Source organism: Carassius carassius, chromosome 30, assembly GCF_963082965.1.
Source record: "Carassius carassius chromosome 30, fCarCar2.1, whole genome shotgun sequence".
NCBI classification, from domain to species: Eukaryota; Metazoa; Chordata; class Actinopteri; order Cypriniformes; family Cyprinidae; genus Carassius; species Carassius carassius.
Genome location: NC_081784.1, coordinates 4,492,374 through 4,515,984, shown reverse-complemented (window position 1 = coordinate 4,515,984; position 23,611 = coordinate 4,492,374). Strand labels below are relative to the sequence as shown.

At 37.1% G+C, this 23,611-nt stretch overlaps 2 protein-coding genes across 2 annotated transcripts in view; one reads left to right on the top strand and one right to left on the bottom strand.

The window, feature by feature from the left end:
* Nucleotides 1-817: 817 nt before the first annotated feature.
* On the bottom strand, nucleotides 818-8,544 carry LOC132110439 (eukaryotic translation initiation factor 3 subunit L-like). The gene is made up of 15 exons (XM_059517036.1): nucleotides 8,389-8,544; nucleotides 8,126-8,168; nucleotides 6,756-6,969; nucleotides 6,604-6,683; nucleotides 6,455-6,516; nucleotides 6,264-6,333; nucleotides 5,404-5,477; nucleotides 5,067-5,238; nucleotides 4,826-4,980; nucleotides 4,540-4,710; nucleotides 4,112-4,245; nucleotides 2,590-2,763; nucleotides 1,502-1,691; nucleotides 1,236-1,316; nucleotides 818-1,093 (listed from the first exon to the last, which is right to left on the bottom strand). Exons 1-15 carry the CDS (start codon nucleotides 8,413-8,415, stop codon nucleotides 1,016-1,018), a joined length of 1,725 nt encoding a protein of 574 aa, XP_059373019.1. The 5' UTR covers nucleotides 8,416-8,544; the 3' UTR covers nucleotides 818-1,015.
* A 1,660-nt stretch (nucleotides 8,545-10,204) lies between these two features.
* LOC132110444 (SPARC-related modular calcium-binding protein 2-like) overlaps nucleotides 10,205-23,611 on the top strand; it is a 29,321-nt gene continuing 15,914 nt past the window's right edge. The window contains exons 1-4 of the mRNA XM_059517054.1: nucleotides 10,205-10,490; nucleotides 20,366-20,528; nucleotides 22,320-22,426; nucleotides 22,804-22,903. Coding sequence (XP_059373037.1) covers nucleotides 10,419-10,490; nucleotides 20,366-20,528; nucleotides 22,320-22,426; nucleotides 22,804-22,903 — 442 coding nt within the window. The 5' untranslated portion in view covers nucleotides 10,205-10,418. The remainder of the gene's footprint in view (nucleotides 10,491-20,365; nucleotides 20,529-22,319; nucleotides 22,427-22,803; nucleotides 22,904-23,611) is intronic.

Below are 23,611 nucleotides of genomic sequence, written 5' to 3'. Positions count from 1 at the left end.
AACAAAACGTGTCATTTTAGCTTGAACTGAGGGATTTATGTGTGTCATGTGTTTTAATAAAAAATGGCAGTGATACTAATGCTTGAAAGGTTCTATACCAGATTATTTGAATGGTGTGTTGTAAGGCATTATTATTTTTATATTCCCCTTTTTTGTAAAGTTGCTTTTTTTTGGGTTATTATTGTCTGGTAACCAGCATTCAGGCTGCAGATGAAAAATATGTGACTACTGTTTGTGCAACGGTTTGCCTTAAGGGCCTGTAGATTATAAAATATTGACCAAAGCAAGTCATCATGAAGACAGCATTCCTCGATGTATTGAAGCCCAGCAACAGGATATTAATAAAGAGAGTAACGTGACCCTTATGATACAGCTACACACCGCAGACACACAAAATGAAATCTCAAAAGTCCTGTTACTTATTGAATGGTGTATTAATATCAAACTGGTAAACTAAAGGGTTAAACAATTCTGATGCTGTCAAAAGGTATTTTTTGGTAGAATATACTGAGCCCAAAGTTGTCCAAAATAAATGGGGGAACAAAAGTAGTTTTGTATTGTGTAAATGCTCCTGCGAATACAAAGATTCTTCTGCCATCTAGAGGCATTTATACTGGTAGACTAGAAGGCCTTCATGTTTGTAAAATGTAAGTGCATGTACAGATGCTTAGAGCCTCTTTTTTTTTTTTTTTTTAACAAGCATTATAAAACCATTATGTAAATTGTGACCGAATTTAATTTGGTAATTTACGCAAGAATTATGAATAAAGAACTTTGTTTCGGCCCCACTGTATTTAAGAAAGACTCCAAACTGCAGTTCAGCCACATCAAACTTTATTGACTTTGAAAAAGGACTTCCATCAGTTTCACTTGTTTATGACAGACTACAGCAAGTCAGTGAAATGAACAGAAAGAGCCTACAATATATGATTGGTTGAGAAGGATGGCCTGTGATTGGTGGATATCACAGTCATATCAAATTGGGCTTTGATTCGTTCTTCTGGGCGGACCTGCATTATGTGGCACGTGACGTGGAGCTGGTTGAACTCAAAGGGGCACCAGTCAGAGGCATTTTCTTCAGCGTTCGGTTAAGCTACAGAAGATAAATGTACAATCAAAAAGTGACAACATAGATGTTTAATTCAAAAATAGATCCATAAACCGTAATTGGGCAAGGGGAAATAAATGTACAGAATATATTATTTAATAATTCACTGTATACAAATTATTCTTACCTCCTCAAACTTGTGGATCTGTCGGATAAAGAAATCTCCATAGCGACGTGCAACCTTGGTGTCTGCAATATGGATCATATCCTGAATGAAGACAGAGTAAATTTATTTTTAGAGTGACACACAAAGGCATCTCACCACTAAAACTAAATATATATAGCCTATTAAACAATGAATTAATTTTGACCACATGATTGTAGCCCTATATTTAATCTCCTAACTAAAAGTGTTCAATTTGGCAGGCCTAGACAGGAACTCCACACACACACCTTGTCGATGTAGAAGTCGACCTCAGACGCAGACTGAAACTCTCCGTCCAGAGCAGAGATGCCGCTGGTCCACACCAGGTTCTTCATCTTGTGTTTGAAGACCAGCAGCTGGATGCGAAACTCCTGCTCGGACATGTCCAGGAACCCAGCCAGTTTGGCCACGGGCATGGTGGTGTAGAGCTTCAGGAAACTGAGAGAGACACACAGAGTCACTTATGAACAAGCTAATAACCAATGCTTCTACACATGCTGTGGGAATAGAAGATTCAGCCATCAGCTGGGCTGGCCGGTATAATTAGAAATAGTTGTTAATAGGCAGATTAAAAGGTGTGAAAAAAAAGTAAAAAAATGTAAATACATTTTTTTTGCATTTGCTAAAAGAAAATTAATATAATTTTTAAAAAGATAGTTCACACACAAAAAAAAAAATAAAATAGCCCATGATTTACTCGCCCTGAGGGCCTCTTAGGCATCTGACAATCCTCTTTCAAACAATTCCAATTGGAGTTATAAAAAAAAAAAAATTGTCCTGGCTCTTCCAAGCTGTATAATGGCGGTGAATGATGCTCCTGTTTTTGAAGCCAAAAAAAAAAAAAGTGCATCCATCCATCCATCCATCATAAAACTATTCCACACAGTTCCGGGGTGTTAATAAAGGCTTTCTGAAGTGAAATGATGCACTAGTGAAAGGAAAAATATAGATTTTTAAAAATGTATAAACTCTAATCTCCATCTTCCTGTTGCTCAAGCAGGAGCATTCACGACAAGGTGCTCAAACATATTATGACATAGGCGTAGCAGAAGTCGCATCGTAAGCTCCATGTGTGTTCATCTGAAAGAGGAATGTTAGATAAGCCTAGGACGCTCTGAGGGTGAGTAAATCATGGGTTAATTTTCATTTTTTGGGTGAACTGTCCCTTTAATAGCAATATAACAAAACAGGAATCTGAATGGTCAAATAAAAACCCATGCCTAACCCTAGAAATAGGAGAATGATTGCTAAAGGTGACCGAGAGCTCATTACACTGCTTACAATCCCATCAACAGAAGACAGAACTGCCCTTAACATTACTAAACTGGTGTTGTACCTGCGGATGGTGGAGAGCTGCGCCTGCTGCTGCACTTCCTCTGCAAACACCTTGAGCTGCTGCTGGAATGGTTCTTTGTGGTAATTTGGATTAACATTGTCATAGTTTGGAACTACGGGTGACAGGAACTTGGGGCAGGCAAAACTGAACAACTCCTCAAACACCTGAAGATCTCTGAAAAAGAGAAATCCCCCCCCCCCATTTTTTAGATGATTATATATTAGTGGTGGGCCGTTATCGGCGTTAACGTGAGACTCTTATCGGGCGATAAAAAAATATCGCCGTTAATCTATTCTCAAAGTTGGGTTGGGAGCTAATCAAGCTATGATGACTTTCACCTTGATATTTTATATAACCGACTGGCTGAGGCCAGCCTAAAAAAGATGCTCAGGACAGTTGACGGGCCACTGCTGCACATTGTCACGAAAGCTTATCTTTTTCACGTGTTTTTAAGCCGTACCGCTTGTCGATTTAAACATTAAAGCATTCAAACACAAGACGCGGAAAAGCTGAACAGAGCAACGTAGCGGGTTACTCGCGCGCTGTATTCGGTTCTCACGAGAGATCGAGAGCCGCGTATCACGGACAGCGACACTGTACCGAGCTCTCTTCTGCGAAGTTCTCCTCGAAGTCCCTCCTGCACCTGAACGAACAAATACAAATCGCAGTTTGAACAAACAAAAAGATGTAAAAGAGCCCAATTCAGTACTCGCGGTGTTCTGGTGTTCAGGGCTCAAGGCACAGAAAGGCGTCTCAAAACAATTGAACACCGAATTTGCTTATTTTTGCTCTTGTGCCAACAAATACATACAAAATATGTCAAAATATCCACCTTGGAAATTATGCTCGAAAAAAACTGTCAGTTATTTCTTAAGTAAAAGTAAACAGTTGAGGAAAAAAATCTGATGTGTATTATATTGGATGCGTTCATCGTCTCTTAAAGTGACCGCGTCTAATTTAGCTACTGGCTGCTGTAATGTTAATCCAAGAAAATGAAAATCACTCACTGCTCTTGACTGAATTACTTTGTAGTTTTAACAGTCAAACCAAACATTATTCAGACACCAGATATAATTTTTGATATATATAGCAAAACTGCAATAATGTGAGAAATGTTGAAGGTGTCTGAATAAATGTAGGTTTGATTGTATATTTCATTTTTACATTGAAGACTGTCCAATGGTATTTTACATTATATACACACACACACTATCATCATTTCCGTACAAAATATTAAGCAGCACAAGTGTTTTCAGCATTGACAACAAGTAATGTTTCTCAAATCAACATTTTGCAATTATTTCTGAAGCAAATGTGACACTTACGACTGGAGTAATGATGCTGAAAATTCAGTTTCGCATCACAGGAATAAATTAAATGTTATCTTTTTTATATAATTAAATTGTAATGTTTTACAATATTAATGTTTTAATGTATTTTCTTGAAATAAATGAGCAGAAGAGGCTCCTACCATGGTGGTACCTCCAGTACATAAAATGTGCGTCTGTGTGTGTGTTCTCACCCTTTCTGCATGCGGAGCATCTTGTCTCCATATTTCTCACGCAGCTGTGTGTGGATGCTCTCGTCGATGCGCATGGGGTACATGGTGAGAGCGATGGCCAGAAGCCCGTGCATCTGCTCGTTCTGTTTATTAATCTGAACAACACACAATACACGATGTAGATTAAGCATCACACCATTATGACAAAACACAACAGAAAGTACACCAGATAGAAACAAATACAATCTAGTAAAACACTTGGAACATTAATACACTAATTACAGCAGGTTTTGCATAATTCAATAATTACAATTACAGTAATGTGTACATTTTTTACATTTTGAATGTAATTAGCATTTTCCTTATTGTAATAGAGCATTTTACAGCAAAAAAAGAAAGAAATATACTATACAAATAAGATAAATACTTTTACATTTAAATGCACTGACCATCTCATATTTGTAGGTGGTTCTCTGGAACATGTTTCTGGTCCTCTGGATGTACAGCAGAATGTTGGCGAAGACACGAATGGCGTCCTGATAGCGTCTCATCATCAGATATGCGAAACCCACATAATAATATGTGGTTATCTGACACTCGGGCACACGTGAATACATGCTCTGAAAAACACAAATAACCAGATCTGATTTTGAACATATGCTTCCACACAAACCCAACTCTTTTGTTGGTCTTGAGACAATCGTACTCAATGACAATAGTGGGACATTGTATGACCTTCTTGTTGAGCTCGATGTTCTCCAGGACTTTGATGGCCTGATAGTAATCGCCCAGCAGAGAGTGAAGCCTCAGCAATCCCACCAGACTGAAATAACCCAACATCTTATAGAGAGAGTGACGGCCGTACTCCCCAGCCACGGACTCTGGGTCCCCTGTGACACAAACACAAGCGTCACACTGACATCTGGATCAGACGAACAAGAAAGACTGTACATGAGGGCTGGTTTGCATCATTCACCTCCGCTGGTGTACACCTCCAGCTGACCGTTGATGTTGCTCTTGTCCACCAGAGAGTGAAGGACATTCAGCACACTGTGTACGTTCCAGATCTTGGGATTACTCCTCAGGAACTCTATCTCCTCCTCTGATTTCTTGGCCGTCTTACAGCGATACTGACTGAAAGACTGGAACTACAGAACAGAGCGAGAGAGAGGTCAGCACCTGAGATTCTGCTAAACTGGTTCATTTCATTAGAAAATGATAAGATAGATGAATAAATGTATTCACTTCTATTTGAACATCAGTAACACAGAAGGTTCCACAAAGAGTCTCCTCAACTAGCAAGATACTCTTACCTGGTAAATGAACTCATCGATGATGTCCCATAACCACTGGTTAGGGAGCTCCAGAGGTGCTGGTCCATCAGCATCTGACAACATTAAAAATAATAAATCATGTGCCGTTGACAATCCATCAAACTTACTTAAATTGACTACTTGTCAAGGGGATCTACACACAAAACCCTTTCATTTTTATTATTTTACAATTATAAATGCTTTTTTAATACAATTTATTTACAATGACTTATTTATGAAAGTTTTTGAAAGTTTTCTTAAGACCAAAGCTGCATGTATTTGATCACAAATACAATAAACAATAATATTGTGAAATATTATTACAATTCCAAAGTGCTGCTTTAAATTATGTATTTTCAAATTTAATTTATTCCTGTGATGCAAAGCTGAATTTTCAGCATCATTACTCCACTCCTCAGTGTCACATGACCCAACAGAAATCATTCTGATATGATGATTTGCTGCTCAAAAAAACATATGAACGTTGAATTCAGGTGTGCTGGTTAATAGTTTGTGGAACCTGTGATTTTATTTTTTAAAGAAATCTTTTTATAATCCAAAATTTTTAATAGCAGTGATATGGAAAACAGCATATAATTTGACTTTTTTTATTATAATATAAGGAATTGTCAAATCATTACTGTAATTGAAATTAATCATTTATAAAATGTTGCCTAAATAGATATATTGTCTATATATATATATATATATTTTAATATTTTTACTCTGAAAAGGCTCAAATTGTTTAGGATATTGCAAATTAATACAGTAAAGATCCAGATACAACATATATATATAAAAACACTTCACAAACATTTGAACTATTGCCCATCACATGTAAATGATGAGATTGCACTCACTGAGAATGTAGTTGAAGAGGTTGCAATAATTGTAGTAGGACTCAAACCTCTGGTCAAGAGTTGGACCTCCCTGTACGTGAGTAAAAGTCTCATTATTGACAGCCATGAGCTGACAATCCATCTAGGGGGCTACAAACATTCACAAAAACTTTTCTTGGCATAAAGAGAGACAGATGAGCAAACACACTCACGCTGACTTTGGCGTAGATGTGCCTGTAGTACAGCTCCTTGTAGAGGATCAAGAAAACCGCATCTGTTACAGACAAAACAACATGCCCATGTCAGAGCTTCAATTCAGAGCTTCTGATACCTGAACGCTGCAAAAACGGGATTCACTCACCGTTACCAACCAGGGTAGAGATGGCTTCTGCCTCTGGCCATGGAGATGTCTTAAAGAAGCGTTCGGTGAGCTTGTTCCAGCTAAAATGAAATAAAATATTAGTCAACATTTCCAGGCCCTGGAACCCAGTCTGTAACTGTAGGACTGCACACCTGTTCTCATAAACATCCTGGATCTCGTAGATCTTCTGCTCAATGCTCTCGCTGGTCACGCGGTTGGCCTGCAGCTCGTAAACCTTCTGATCAATCAGGTCTGAGATGGTTTTATGAAAATACTGCAGGAAGTTCTTGATGACCTCAGGGATCACATGATACGTCTGTTGGTGCTCATACTGACGTTCAAACGCAAGATCAGCTTTAGGGTCACCTGCAGAACACACAATTTATACTTTATTCCTTTGAACCCCTTAATAGCACACATCTACTCACTGATCTATGTAGAGGCTATTCAATCTATTCAGAAGCTATGTTGGGATGGTAAAAATCAGACTATAAATTTTATACATATACAATGTAAAAGTTCAAAAGTTTGTGACCAATAAAGCATTTTTATGTGTTTTAAAGAAGTCTCTTCTGCTCTTCATGGCTGCATTTATTTGACCAAAAATACAGAAAAAAAGTTATATTTTAAAATATTACCATTTTACAATAACGGTTTTCTATTTTAATATATTTTAAAATATAATTAATTTCTGAGATCAAAGCTGAATTTTCAGCATCATTTCTCCAGTCTTCAGTGTCACATAATCCTTCAGAAATAATTCTAATATGCTTTAAATAATTTAATATCAATATTTGAAACAGTTGTGCTGCTTAATATTTTTTGGGACCTGTGATACTTTTTTCAGGATTACTTTATGAATAAAGTTAAAAAGAATAGGCTTTATTTAAAACCGAAATCTTTTCTGGCAAAGTCTTTATTTGCACTTTTTTAACACATCCTTGCTGAAAAAATAAAAACATTTACACGGTCGTGTATATTACAAAATATTTCTATTTTCAATAATTTTCAATCATATCAAAAAATCCTGAAAACAAAAGTAAATCGCAGGTCCCAAAAAAATCAATAAGCAGCACAACTGTTTCAAATATTGATATTAAATCATTAAATTATTTAAAGCATATTAGAATGATTTCTGAAGGATTATGAAACAGTAATGATGCTGAAAATTCAGCTTTGAATATTTTTTTTTTTTTTTACATTTTTATAGTATATTAAAATAGAACCCCATTATTTTAAATTGCAATATTTTACAATATTAGTTTCTTTTCTGTATTTTTTATCAAATAAATACAGCCATGAATAGCATAAGAGACTTCTTTATAAGAAAAAAAAATCTAATCTTACTGATCCCAAACTTTTGAAAGGCAGTGTGTATACATGTATGTATATATGTAATGTATGCATGTATATATATATATATATATATATATATATATATATAAATATATACACACACACACACACACACACAAACAAAAACAAAGTATTGATCTGTCCTGCTGTAGAAGCAGACACTCACCGGTGTGATAGTCATAATCAGTGGGGTAGCTGTAAGGGTCACACTGCAAACAAAAACACAGAGTTAACAATGATCAGTTTGACATATGAACAGTTTATGCAAATAGCCTACAAGTGTGTCCTACAAATGCAGGATGGCTTTTGTAATTGACAAAGGCAATGAAAATGAAGTCTTATGGCGATGCTACGCTGATTAACATCAACACACGCTACACTTGAGTCTCACACACACGAGCTCGTGACACTACAGGCACGCGCACTCACCTCTTCATCTTCTATCGGGAAAGACATGATGAATGTTTAGTCTAGTTGTTGTTTAATGCGTTGATAAATCTTTCATAAACCCCACAGCTGCCACAAACCACGCGCGGAGGAGAGAAAGGAAGTCCACGGCACGCACTTCCGGTGACGCAGTCGAAGCGCACAAAGGATTGTGGGCCAGTGGCGGAATCATTTGGCTGAATTGGAAATGCTGGCATTCTGTTACTACATAAAACTTAATTCCGACTGCATTAAGCACACAAATCAAAACATCTGATAGGTACATCCTGACGAGCGAAGATAATTTATTTGTATTATTGTATTTATTCGTTTTTAACAGACATAAACATAATCAAACAAGACAAATTAAATAAAGAATAGGAAATTAAATAACATACAATCAATTATTACATAAATAAATCGAGAAAAAAAGATTTCTCTATTAAGTAACAGAAATTCAAGGTATTTATTGTGAAATATTTAGAAATTTGGTAAAGTTTTCAGTGATCTGTTCTCGTGTAAAAAGTAATTTTCCCAGGATAATAATTATGGTAATACTAATTACTAAATAACATGTACATTTTTTTGTTTCATAAATATTCAAATATCACTTTTTTCCTTTTTTCCCTTTAATTCAGATAAATTGTCAAATTTAGGAAATCCTCCCAAATTTACAATTTACAATCTAATAATAAACCGACACATAATAATTCCTTAAACTGTATAACAACAACAAAATAATGATACTGACGAACTTAAATATTCATTAAATTAAAAACTAATAAATTATTAAAGCTTTTGATCATTATTATTATTATTATTATTATTCCTGTATATTGCCATTTTACCAGCTAGTTTTCTGGTGAATGTTCTGATATTGAGCTGCATCTTCACATGTGTCCTGTAGATGGCGCCAATGTTCGTATAACTGCGGTTTCACATCTGCCCAGACTCACTGTAACACTTTGCAGCGGAGTTATTTCATGAAGGTTTGTATTGGCTTTTATAATGAGGTTTTCGTCAAATCTCAAGACTCGTAATGAAACGCCATGGATTACAACAGCAAGACACCCAGTCACTCGATATCAATGTAGGATGATGAAGAGCTGAATTCAGTGAGTGAGTGAACTCATGCTTCACTGAGCACGAGAGGCAAAAACAGAAAGTGTGCCCTTTGAATGAACAGTCCCCTGAAACCCCACATGTGCAGTTTTGTCTCTGCACTCGTGGGAATAGCTACTGTTATGAGTTTCAATAACTGCTGCCATATGTGTACTTATTTGGCTTGAAGAGAATTGGAGAAATGCGTTTCGAAGTGTTTGTTTTGAACTACTTTAAGCTAATCTGGCATGTAAGTGCAAACAAGCCAAAGAGACACGCACAGTGAGATACCAGAGGAATTTTACTGATGATGATGATGATGATGATGATGATGATGGTGGTGCTTCTGCTGGAGATGATGGTTTTCAGTGGATGGAGTTTAAATGAAGATTGAAAGTGTTAAACATCAACACGTTACATAGATCGTGTGTATGTATATCCAAAGTCAGAAATGTCATATAATTATTTACCTCTTGAATATTATATTATATTATGTTATGTTATATTATAAAATAAAAACCAGCACAGCTCATCACTTCAGCTTCAGTTCAGCTGATCAGTTCCAAACAGAGAGTGATTTACGCGTGTTGTTGAGTAGAAAGAACAGAGGGAGGGAGAAGATCTCAGCTACCAGCATCTGTTAGAGATTCCACCCAAACTCACCTCCTGACTACAGCACGGGCATCCGATAAACACACACACACACACACACACACACACACACACACACACACACACACACACACACACACACACCGAGAGAGAGCGAGAGAGTCAAGACAGTCCGAACCGAGCGCTTCTCTTCATTGCGCACAGAGAAGTCCCACAGAGCACTATCCACACCGACGCCACCGAGCTCACACCGAGAGCTGTGAAGGAACGGGATTTAAGGAAAGTCTTTGTGGATCTGGTGCGTCTGGAGAGCTGTGAGGATGCGCGTCTCGGTCCTGCTGCTGCTCTGCGCTCTTTACGCAGGAGACGCGCACAAACTCTCCGCGCTCACGGTGGGTCACCACACTTCACATCACTTCACTATCTCTCTACAACCACTCACATGAACAGAACGATTGTTTGTGAACAAATATTAATTGGCTGTATGTAAAAGTATGTCTTATAACATTTCTGACTGAACGATTCAATATTCTTTAGCAATGTCCAGTAATATGTGTTATATAACATTTTAAGTTTATTACTAACTGCACAAAAATGTATAGCATTATATGTATAGAAAGTTGACTTGAAAATGAATAACAACAACAACAATTTTCCCAATATCTCAGAGAAAGGTTTTTTTTTTTTTTTTACTCCTTAAACGTTAACTTAAAATGTAACTGATAGCCTTTTTGAGGCACCCTGTTCTGTCATCAGAGGCAGAATTCATTTTTATTGGACAAGTAGCTATGTTTTTCACCCAAGGACAGTAAAAATAGCAGTTTGATATGGGTTTTTGTGAGTTCGGCTGCAGACTCAGTGCATCTTCATGGTTGTGCTTTTGTTTTGTTAAACAAGAAGTTGAGACACTATGTAAGGTGAGCTGAGTAATCATGAGAATCCTATTTGGGCTTAAGAGTAGAGATGTTTGTGCACTCGCAATTCAGGAGGGTAACCAGAGATCCACAAGCTTTCTTTCAAACAGTCACACACACACACACACACACACACACACACACACACACACACACACACACACACACACACACACACACGCACACACACACACACACACACACACACACAGACAGTGGGAGCCACAGGTGCACATCCACCTTATGCTTTCATTTATATGTGACAGGCGCTAGATTTTGGCCACTAAGTGCTGGGAACAGGAGATTTTCTCCCCTCCCTGCGGCCGCTGGCCTCTACATGGATGTCTGCCTGTGTACACAGGGTTAGGACTGCTGATTGCGGGAAGCCGCTCCCCATTAACTGAGTGAGAGAGTGAGTGTAGCTCGTCCCGGTGGGACATGACCGCCACAGAGTAAGAGAGAGAGAGATGCACATTGGTCCACCTACAGCCTGGACACAGAGCAGCTTTGATGGACCTTGAAACCCAGGCATTTATGTTGAATGCCAGAGAGGGTTTGCACTTTCAACTGTGAGACAGGAAACGGCCCACTTTCTAGTCCATAAATGTTGGTAAATGGTCAATATTTGTGTTGGAATTGCAGAAAATGTTGTATATAATCAAGTGTGCTTTGCAGCTGTTTGGGGCCATGATTTTTGCATTTGTGGTCACATAGTTTGTTCTTTACCAGATGCACCAACAATATGCAAAGAATATATGTAATATTTAATACAGAAGTTTTTGTTGAATGCATATGCAAGAAATGCAATAATAGAGCAAACTCTCTCTCCCTCTCTCTCTCTCTCTGATGTGGTATATATGGAGCAGTTATTTTAGTATCATTGATAGGCCTACAGGTTTTATTAATAATTGTATTTATTTTTTATTTTTATATTTTTCCATCTTCATATTAAATATGATTATTGGTTTCGGCTTTAGTTATTTTAATATGTCAAGTTAAACTAAATGAAAATGAGAAATGTTGCCTTGGCAACTAGCTAAAATATGATAAGTTTAAGTTTATTTAATAATTTTTACCTATATAGTTTTTAATACTTTTTATTTCAGTTTTAGATATTTTAGTACATCGTTAAACTAAATAATTATTAAATAAAATAAATATTATAAAATATTACATTATATTATAATACTATATTATAGTAAATTTTTAAAAATAATTTATTTTATTTAAGTTACCATTTATTTTATTAATTTTAACAGAAGCTTCTATGTAATAAATTAGTTTTTATTTTTATATTTTCCATTTGTATTTAAATTTCAGTTAAAGTTTTAGTAATTTTGTTCAATCAAATGTACTAAGATAAGTAGTGTACTAAAATAAAATTTACTAAATACAATAGAATAAATGTAGTATTTGTAGTGCATTAAATGGTCTTTTTATTTATTTTCTTTATTTTATGTACTTTATTTTAATTCAGTTAACATTTATATCAAGCAACAAAAATGTATTTTTTTTTTGGTTTTTGTTTAAGTTCACTATAATAACACTGATATGAATTCAATTAAATTCAATTCAAGTTTATTTGTATAGCGCTTTTTATGATACAAATCATTAAAAAGCAACTTTACATATGAAATCCTAGGAGTGTTATTTCTCACCCTGTTGAAACTGCCCAGCGCTCTGCTGTGATTTCGCTCAGTCTTTGCCCCTCTGGACCGTGGGCCATCAAATTTTTCACCTGGCATAGTGTTCTTGGTGCTGATGGAGGCTGTTAGCACCAAGGCCAGAGAAACAGTTGCTGTCAATGTTTCTCTGCTGGCATTTGTTGCTGCTTGGCCTTCTGGGATGGCAGCTATGTGGCATGAGCATGAATCAAGGCCTGTGATGATGAGGTCTCCTGTGGCACCTGCTGCATATATGCTGTTATTTGAGAGAGAGTAAACAGGGCAATTAATTTCACACAAGCTTCTAGGTACGAACCTCTCGCTCCAGAGCAGCAGGGTTCTGTTTAAATAAACTAGCCATCCCGAGGTGTCAGATTCACCTGTACTAGACCGTCATCAAGCTCGGTTTGGTCAAATAGAGTTGCTAGAGTTGAACTTTGATCCCAGCTGAAAAGTTTCATCCTGAAGCATAACAAATAGGGTTAGAAGACAATATATGAAGGCTATAGGTGCAGTCACGTTATCAAAATTTCAGCAAACTTTTCTGTGCACAAAAATGGCCCGTTATCAATAGTGTAACAATGTATGAAGCACAACTCACAAAGAAAGTCATTTTAAAACCAAGCAAATTTTTGTTGGCCAGTGTGGCAGATTTACTTGATCAACGTGAATCTAATCAAATTCTAATATTTCATCCTCACACACCATTCCATTTTTGTGGATTCCTATTGAAATGACTGGATTTTGCATGTGAAAATTCACCAAATTCGAAAACTAAAGCCCCTTTCACACTGCGATTCCGGCAAATGCACGTGTAAAGTGTTCCGGCAATTGTTCCCGGGTCGCTAGATTTTGCACTTTCACACTGCCAGTGATTACCCGGAATATGTGTGTGCGTTCACACACAACCCGTAAAGGTCCCGTAATGACACGTGACATCAGGACGTGACATGTAATGTACGAGTCGAAAACGTTAGGCACGTTATACTTTCACTGAAGCTAGTGAATGATCTCGGCGTCAGCGCGGAAAGTGACGAACAAACTGATCTCTCCTTCATTACAGTTTGCACATTTTTTTTTTTTTCGTGAACGTTGATCTTCCTTCAAAACAGCCGGTAAAAGAGTCGTGCGATAACGTGCGTCATCACTTCGACACGGCATTAGATCTGGCTTTTGTTCACACAGCGCTCATCCCGGGATTGAACCCAGCAATGTTACTAGGTCCCCGACCCGGGTTCAATGCCGGAATCAATCCCGGGAAAGGCCCACAGAAGGCAACCCGGCAAAGTTCCGGCAATTTGCCGGGTACGACGTGCAGTGTGAAACCAGACCTTAAATCAATCCATGAAGTGGATTATGGGAAGGAATGCACAGTTGTTAGGCTCAGAGTGCTGTGATTTATGAAGAAACGGTCTGGTTTGCGCCCCATCACTCATTATTTACAGGTCGAGTTGGGATGCCTCTTCATCTAAACGCTAACAAATGGCTGTGGGTTGTTAACCTGGAGGTCAGAGGTCATCCCATCTCACTCCTCTTACTCAGCCTGGCAGAGCGGAATGTGGGAGGCAGATCAGTGCGGTGCAAACACTCATCTACTTTATCACATGCACACACACACACACACACACACACACACACACACACACACACACACACACACACACACACACAAACACATGTTCTGATCTCAGAGTTGATGTCTTAACTCCTATTTAAACATGGTTGCAATGCAGGTTGTGCGAAGAGGCTGTAACTGAAAGATGGGACAGCTTTCATTAAACATAAATGACTCAACAACAGCATTATATCAAATAATACTCACAAAATACTATATTTTTATTGAATGCTAAAAACATCAAAATAGACAACAACATACTAATACAGTGGTTTTTAATGTTTAACTTTTCAATTAATTCTCAAGTAAATATAATTGTAATACAGATTTTACAGAGTCAATAATAAAAAAAAATTAATAAAATAATAATAATAATAAAAAACTATAAAGAACTTAAAACATGGTTAAGAATTATATATTTTTTATTGTGTGTTCATGGAATTTACCAAATAAAATTAGATTTACCATAAAATTTGTTTTTATTATTATTATTATTCAAAGTGTATAAACATATTTAGCAACAATAAAACATCTGTATTTTTTCTGGCTAAAATGTGTAAAAATGAGGAACTCATATAACTTGTTTCATATGCAAAGGGGCTGTTTACATAGTCTTCTTAAAGGGACAGCAACAAAAATAGTACATTTAGTTGTAAGGGTCAGAGAGACATGGTGGAAAATAATAATAAACAGTGTTGTTGCAGTAGAGACTTTAACATTTAAAACTAAAATGATGAAGATATAAACACATTCTCATTCTCTATCAAAAATATTGAACATGAATATCAGATGCCACATTTGCATAAGAGACGACTTATAACTCAACTGTGCCAAATACCTTTGAAAATCATTAGGAGCGGTTCTGTTTCTGCAGTAGTTCCACTTATAGCAACACATTTTTTCCACATTTGCTTTCTCGAGTATGACACATTTTTTCGTGAGGTGGATTCTGAGCTGGATCTAACAACTTAAAGAGACAATACACCAAAAAGTGAAAATTCTGTCTTCATTTACTCACCCCTGTTTCGTTCCAAGCCTGCATGACTTTCTTTCTTCTGTGGATCATAAAAGAAAATAACTTGAGAAATATCTCACTCTTTCTTCTTCATACAATGGAAATCAATGATCAACTATTTGGTGACCAACATAGTAAGAAAGTAAGAAGAAAGTAAGTCTTACACACAAAATAAGATTCTAAAAGGGGGTTTTCACAGTGATGAGACATTTTTGGTTCCCCAAAGAACCTTTCAGTGATTTATTCTTAAAAGTACCATTTTTTTTCTTAGTGTGAAGAACATTTTTAAAATCTAAGGAACATTTTCCCACTATTTTCAACCTTTTATGGAATGGTTCCATGGATGTTAGAGGTTCTTCATGGAACGATATAAGCCAGTAAAGAACCTTTATTTTGGAATGGCATGGGTAAGCAAATGATGGGAGAAATTTTATTTTTGGGCGAACTATTCCTTTAACAGATAGAAAAGGCAAGTAAAAGCTAATGTTTTGGTGGTTTCAGACACAAGCATTTTGTTTGTGGTTTCTCCATCTTCGTTTTCACACCTCCCTGCCGAAATCCATGTACATCAGTCACTTTATAACGGACGGTTCAAATGGTGGCTGTTATTCATACGCAAAACTGTGCACCTGCACGAGAAGAAAAAACATCTTGCCTCACATGACTAGCAGCAGGCTTTCCCTTTTCTGGACGATTTTTCACAGCAATTAAAGGCTTTTCTCTTTGATTGAGTTAATAGCTTGGGTCTAGGCTGTCACTTTCTTCCATTTTCACAGTGCTGGAGACTAACGATGCCTAGCCAATCCCAGGAAGCCCCCGTCGGGACTCTTTCACACGTCTGCGGCTTCTCTCTAGCTCTTTGCCAGGCCCCCATTGACCCTTTGCGGCCAAGGTGTGAGGGGCCTCTCTGGGCCTTCGTCTGTGGTTGGGAGGCCCCCCTTGTCCTTTCTGGGGCCCCACGGCCCCCATGTGGCCCTCTATGGGGCACAATGCACTCTCTGCTGGAGGTTGGCCCCTGAATCGCTGCTTTCAATCCCACAATGCCTCACTGCCAAAATGGGGTAATAGGATTTGAGGTTTGTCTGCTGGTGGGTCTTCTGAAAAAAAAAAATTTAAAAAAAATGTTCATCTCTCTCTCTCTCTCTCTCTCTCTCTCTCTTTCTCTCCTCATTTCTTTCAGTTCCTCATGCTTCACTTTACATCTCAATTGATTATTCTTTGAGGGGTAATGATAAAATAGGAGAAAAGGAAAACCGATGGGGCGGAGCAACTGCAGAGGACTAGAACAGTGTTTCAGGAAAAACAGACAGAGGCTTGTTTTGTCTGCAATTCTCTGCAGTAGGTTAGAAGATACATTATATGTCATGTAAGAGACATGTTAACATGATGGTGGTCATACATCAATGCCATATACACACAAACATTGACAAAGTGGCCCGATGCTGGCATTTAGCTCTGAATCTGGATCATTTCTTGTTTTAAAGTTTCCAGAAATACAGACTCTTTAAAATGCAAATAACCAGATCTAAAGAACCTATAATGTAAAATAAAAACTTTTTTTATTTTCTAAATAGCCTTATAGCATGGCTAATAAAGCAATAAATTGACAAATTATTTTGTTAAGAAAGGGTTTCTTTGCAGAACCAAATGTGCAGCAAGAACCAGTGAAGAACGTTTAACTCATTAATTAGCAGTGCTTGCTAATCAAACATCTTTATTACTCATGGTTAGTGATTTGACAAACTCCTTACATTAAGTATTTAAAAATACTTAAACTGTACAGCTTGTTGCATTATTATTTTTTTAGGACATTATAATCATGATCTTCAAAAAGGAGGAATAATAAATAGTATGCAGCACCTAGCAACCACATAGCAACGCACAACAAATCTACTTCAGGAAAACATGTTTGAAAACATGAATATAATATAATATAATATAATATAATATAATATAATATAATATAATATAATATAATATAATATAATATAATATAATATAATATAATATAATATAATTACATTACATTACATTACATTACATTACATTACATTACATTATTTGAAGCTAGTGGTCAGTACTGTTGATGAAAACTAAAACTATTAAAAGTAATTTAAATAAAGTAAAATAAAATAAATATACAAATACATTTAAAAACAAAATAAATAAATAAATAAATGTCCTTAAAGTAAGTTATAAGTAACAAAATTACTAAATTAAATTTAGGCTCTATATATATATATATATATATATATATATATATATATATATATATATATATATATATATATATATATATATATATATATATATATATATATACACATAGAATTTTTAAGAAAAAAAGGATGTGAAACTGTCACTGTTCTCATGGTGCAGAAACCATCTGAGGTCTATTTGGCCCGGTTCTGCTGGTCCTCTGGTGTCTCTGTGACCAACTTTTAAAAAAAAAATTTTATTCAAGGAACAATAACACACAATATGTTATCAAAAAACAACAACATTTAAGTAAGAAAAGAAAAAGGAAAAAGAATCTCTGTGACCAGCTGTTGATGCTGTATACAGACCGTGGTCGTGGGTGGTTTCAGATTCCCCCGGATGATGTTCAATGGACGTGTCTGGGTTTGGCTGTGGCTGAACTGATTGGTGATTATTTGGCCGTGTCTGGATTTGTGGGGTCTGTTTGGTTTGATCTCAACTTCTGAAATGTTGAATTGCTAAATGTGTCTTGGCCGCAATGTGGTCTCTGCAGTGGTCATGTTGGTTTTGTCCATGTCTTGGACGCCGACTGTGACCGAACTGAACCGTGAACGCATGGGAGGACTGTGAACTCTGTCTTGGCCGGGATCGCGAGATGACCATCGTGGCCTATTGTGGTTGGTTCGGCGGCGCTCCGGGCAGGATCTGTTTCCTGACATCTCTGTCGGGCCTCCTGCGAGCTTTCTGACAGCAGCGCTGAGAATGACGGAGCGGAAGGGGCACCGGGTCACAGCTGCAGAGACCAGAGGGAGAGTGCGAAGGGAAGATAAAGAAAGTGCATGTGTGTAAGACAGACTCAAAGAAAACTCAAGAGAGCGAGCGGGGTGAGAACAGAGAGAGAAAGACTGTGTGTTTGTCGGAGATAAAGACAGAGAGAGGGGACTGAGAGTTTCGAGGGGGGTCAGTGTCAGCCATGATCTCAGACAGCGAGAGTCAGTCAGTCACAAACCAATGCACACAAACAACCAGATCCAGACATCAGACCCTCTTATTCACAACTTATGGTTTATTCATTCAGAAATATTCTGAATTAAGAGTGAAAAGCAGCCCGTCGTGGAATGATGAAGAGAACTGTTTTCCTTTTAAAACATATTTTTCTGTCACACACAGAGACAGGATGTACTGCAGCCAGTTGAAATAAAATTGAAATCACAATTGGCCAAGTGCAATAATTAAACCTCAAAGTGGGTGGGATTTAATTAAATAAATATATTGCCTACATGCATGTAACAAAAAATAACTGTGAGTGGACTGAAAGCTGAATTTAAAAGTGGATTTTACTTTAAGTTCACTGTGAAGTTCAGGTACATTGTGAATGCAAAATATGATTTTTTTTTTCAGTTTGTTCATCTTAGTGAAGAAAAGAAAAGATTATTTTCAAACCTCAAATCCTATTGCCCCTATTTTTTGTGGTTATTTTGTTATTCCTCTTAAGGACTTTTACAAGAAACATCTAAGACAAAGGTCATACCTAAACAAAACATCACAAAGATCTCAATTTAGTCTCCTGATCTATGAAAGAGAAAGCTCTTGGCAATAACACACACACTGGGGATTTCAGAAGAGAAGGATTAACTGACCAATAACTCAATAAAAAAAAAACTCTGTACACCCACAACCCCTCTTCCACTATGCCTGAACCAGCTTCACATTCATCACACACACACAGACACACACACAGAGACACACACACACACACACACACACACACACACACACACACTTCCCCAGCATTCATCAGCTCTAGATTTACGATCAGAGATGACAGCAGAGCTGTCTCCCATTGCCAGGGGCGAAGGGTTTATCCTCAAACCCCCTCTGAAACCATCTTCCAGGTGCAGAGCTCCCTCAAACACACACACACACACACACACACACACAGAAAGTCATTTGTAGGATGTCAGCCATGGCTAATTTTTGAGTAGGTAATGATCCTACCCATCAGCATTATATGAAGAATCTGTTTCCTTTCGACACTACTTTCATATGCTCTTTTCCTGTGGCTGATTTATTGGCTGCAGGTGAATCTGTGTGTGTCAGTATCTTTTCAATATTATTATTATTTTTTTTTTGCGGTCGCCAGTTTGGCCGATTATAACTCATCTGAACATTACAAACGCATCTGTACAGATAATATCTTGACACAAAGCAAGTCAATTTCCTGTCCACTCTTGAATTTGTTGGTGAGGTGATGTTTGCAGTGTCATTGAACATTCCTGCATCGCACAAGGAGCAAACACACAGTATTCAATCAAGGGGAGTGTGTGACTTGTTTGTGGCCGTACTTGTGCAGGTGTGAGAGTGACAGACAGATAAAAACACTTCACAAGAGGCCGTCAGCACCTCTTTCTTTCTCCCACAATCCATCATTCACAAACAAGATGTGACACAGACATAGAGGGGTGTGTGAATGCTATTTGTCTCTCTGTGTTTTGTATGCGCTTCTTTGTGTTTATTTTTTGGTAAATGAATGTGACAGAACAATAGAGAATGGAGTGTTTTATGAGCTCAAAAGACATCAAGGCCTCCATTGGAGACTTTCATGAGCCCACCCCCAAAAAAAGAAAAGATAAGAAAAACTGGGCATTGGAAAAAATGTAAAAAAAAATTAAAAAAAAAAAATGTAAAAAAAAAAAAAAAAAAAAAATATATATATATAATACATTTAAATATTACATTTAAATGTTATCTTAAACAAAAAAGTTAACTTAAAAGTTTACTTATATATTTTTATGCTGCCTAGAGTATCACATTGTTAGCCTAGCAACACGCTAACATCTCTTCCTGTCCATCTTCACAGCTTCTGCGCGTGGAGCAAGATAAAGAATGCAATATGGATTGTTCTGGAGCTTCTCGCAAGCCGCTGTGTGCATCAGACGGACGAACCTTCAGTTCCCGCTGCGAGTTTCTTCGTGCAAAGTGCAGTGACCCTCAGCTGGAGGTCATACGAGGGCCATGCAAAGGTCAGAGTTTACCAATCAAACTGTTGCTGGTCGACCTGAAGCCCTTTGTAGGTCAGGGTCGAGGTGGGCAGGGTTAAATCCATCTAGGGATAAATGATTCTTTGATGAGACAGAGCGGGAATTTGCAGAGCACAACACATTGTCCTCTATGACACTTCAAATTGTACTCTTAAGAGGCGTTCACACTAACTGAGATTTGAAGCAACCTGAATTGAGTTGATGATTTGATGAGACAAAAATGATGCAGATTTAACTGTGCTCCTTATTTTCCTTATCAGTGCATCCTAAAAAAAAAAAGTTGTAATGTTTTACAAAAAAAGGCTGTCATCAAATACAAAGTAAAGCATTTAATTTATAAATTTAATAATATGTTTGTTTTAATAATATATTAAATATTACATTTATACATTTAATAATAATAAAGTTTAATAACATAAATTAAAATAAAATTATCCCAAAAAAATATTAACTTACATTTTATGACTTTGAAATGACTTTTCATTACTGATGATGTAACCAAGGCCACATTGGCAGAAAAGTGTAGCAGTATATACAAATATACAATGACTGATAAAAATGAGTTCAGTTTCACTAAATACATAAATTGTATCTTTGCAAAGATCTTGATGGGGATTTTGCCTGTGTAAAAATAGTGGTGCATTCATATGTGTAAGAGATCGGTGGTTATTTGTAAGAATGGAAGACCATACGTTGTCAGTAACCATAGAGGTCAAAGGTCAAATGGCTCACAAACACTCTCATTGTATTTGGCTCGGCAGGAAGACTATTACAGAAGCCCTGTATTCTTTTCAGTATATACATATATTTATAGGTTAGCATTTACCTTGTAAACAATCTTTTTCACTGAGTTCCTTACTTATCCTCTTGTGCCATCCCAGACTGAAAGTGTCTTAAGGATTTGCCCAGTGGAGAGAGTGCGTTTATGTCTCCTTTGAGGTCTGGATGATTTTCTGACATCCCCACAAATTCGCACATATATGTACATACAGAGATACAGTACAACCTGCTGGACCATCAGCTCATACAGACTCAACACAGAATGACAGAAAGAGATCTGCAGAAGTTTGACCACTGAAATGGTATAGAGATTGTGATGACTCCAGTAGGACAGTTGGTCGAACTCCCAACCACACACAGGGATCCAACACTTCTGAAACATCTTGAATGATTCTGTGTCTGAGAGGTCACATGGCACTGCAAAGAAACCAAGTCTTATTTCCTGCTTCATTTACTTAAGCCATTACCATTCTTTCCTTTCCTCTGAAAAAAAGAAAAAGGAAAGAAAAAACACCCATGCCACATCAGTCAGAGAGAGAACGCCAGAGGACTGGTGTGTCGGTTTGAATTGAATGCACTCACTTTCTGCGGACTCTCTGTTTTCTATATTACACTGACACGATGAGCAGAATAGCGACTGTGTGCTTAAAGTGAAATAATGGGAAATAAAGTTTTAGGCTATATATAGAAAAGAGAACGGACAGAGCCTGTGAACAAATGAATCATCGAGTTTATAGTACTTCTCAAGATCTCCAAAGCAGACGTGTCGCATTTTATAATCCTGACTCACTTTTGACTACTTAGCTATTTGAATAAGCTAGGATAATCAAGAGTTTTTTTTTTTTTTTAGTTTTTTTAGTTTTTAGTTTACAACAAATTACGTATTGACTGGCCAAATAAGAACACGACAATGTGTCATTTTTGGCCATATAATAACATAGATGGTTACATAGTTTTTCTGACTTGCTGGATTTAACTGTGTTCTGTCTCCAGATACGTCCAGGTGTGTGGCAGAGAAGAAATACACAGAACAACAAGCCAAGAAACTCTTCCCACAGGTGTTTGTACCTGTCTGCAATCCTGACGGAACCTACAGTGAGGTGTGAGATGAACAATATAACGACAGAACAATAAAACTATAGATGGATGGATGGATGGATTGTTGTTGGTTAGAAGTGGATAATGTACACTATTAAAAATGCTGGGTAGTTTCAACCCAACTTTGGGTCAAATATGGACTAACCCAACGTTTGGGTTAAAAACTGAATTAAAAATTTTTACCCAACAGCTGGGTTAGTCCATATCTGACCCGAAGTTGGGTTAAAACAGCCCAGCATTTTTATATATATATATATATATATATATATATATATATATATATATATATATACCTTTAACAATTTCACTGTCAAATTTCTCAATATTTCTGCCTTTCTATCTGTCTTTTTTCTTTATCTGTGCTGTATTCGACTAACAGGTTCAGTGCCACAGCTACACTGGTTATTGTTGGTGTGTGAACCCCAGTGGCAGACCCATCAGCGGCTCAGCAGTAGCCAATAAGAAACCTCAATGCCAAGGTACCATACTTCCTCTGCTTTGTTTTTAAATATGAAGTGATGAACTTCATGAAAGTTATTTTAAAAAGAAATCTCTACGTTGATGACACAATCGCAATGTTTCAGAACATGATAGTTGTTTAGGAATATAAATCAACAGAGAAATGCCGAAACTCAGCATCTAAGCTCCTAGAAAGCAGTATCTAAGACAGCGATAGCACTGTGAGATGCCAGAACAGAGCTAATCCTAATCTGCAGAAATGTTCTAGCATAACAATACCACATAACCAAAGCCACATGCAGTAAACTAGCATAGCACTGCATTAAACACAGACTCACGCACAAAACTGAAACTCTGTCACTGCAGGCCATGGGTTCCTGGATCATAACATTGTTGGCATGGCTTTGAACAACCACCACAGCTTCACTAGAAAAGGACCGATTAGATTTAATTGCACATGCAACAGCTTAATCATTTAGGTCTGGGGAAGCATCACAAAACAAATGCACGTTTGGCAGGCAAAGCGGCCGAACACAAACATTCTTGCTCTTTTACTCCAAGACAGTGTCATATGGCTTTTACCCCCTGCAGTCTCTATAACATTATCATGTTCCTCTGTAGAGGCTTAATACATAATTTAAAAAGTAAGTCATTTCAATCGAACCATTCCTGGAAAACTTTCTCTGATCTGTGGGACACATTTGAATGTTATAGTCCAGTTAGAATTT

What these genes read in the sequence shown, in the direction of transcription:
- LOC132110439 (XM_059517036.1), bottom strand. Translation starts at nt 8,415, where the DNA reads ATGTCTTTCCCGATAGAAGATGAAGAG. An exon ending in TGATTATGACTATCACACCG is followed by an intron (nt 6,970 to 8,125) that starts GTGAGTGTCTGC and finishes TGTGTTCTGCAG; the next exon opens with GTGACCCTAAAGCTGATCTT. An exon ending in CAGGATGTTTATGAGAACAG is followed by an intron (nt 6,684 to 6,755) that starts GTGTGCAGTCCT and finishes ATTTCATTTTAG; the next exon opens with CTGGAACAAGCTCACCGAAC.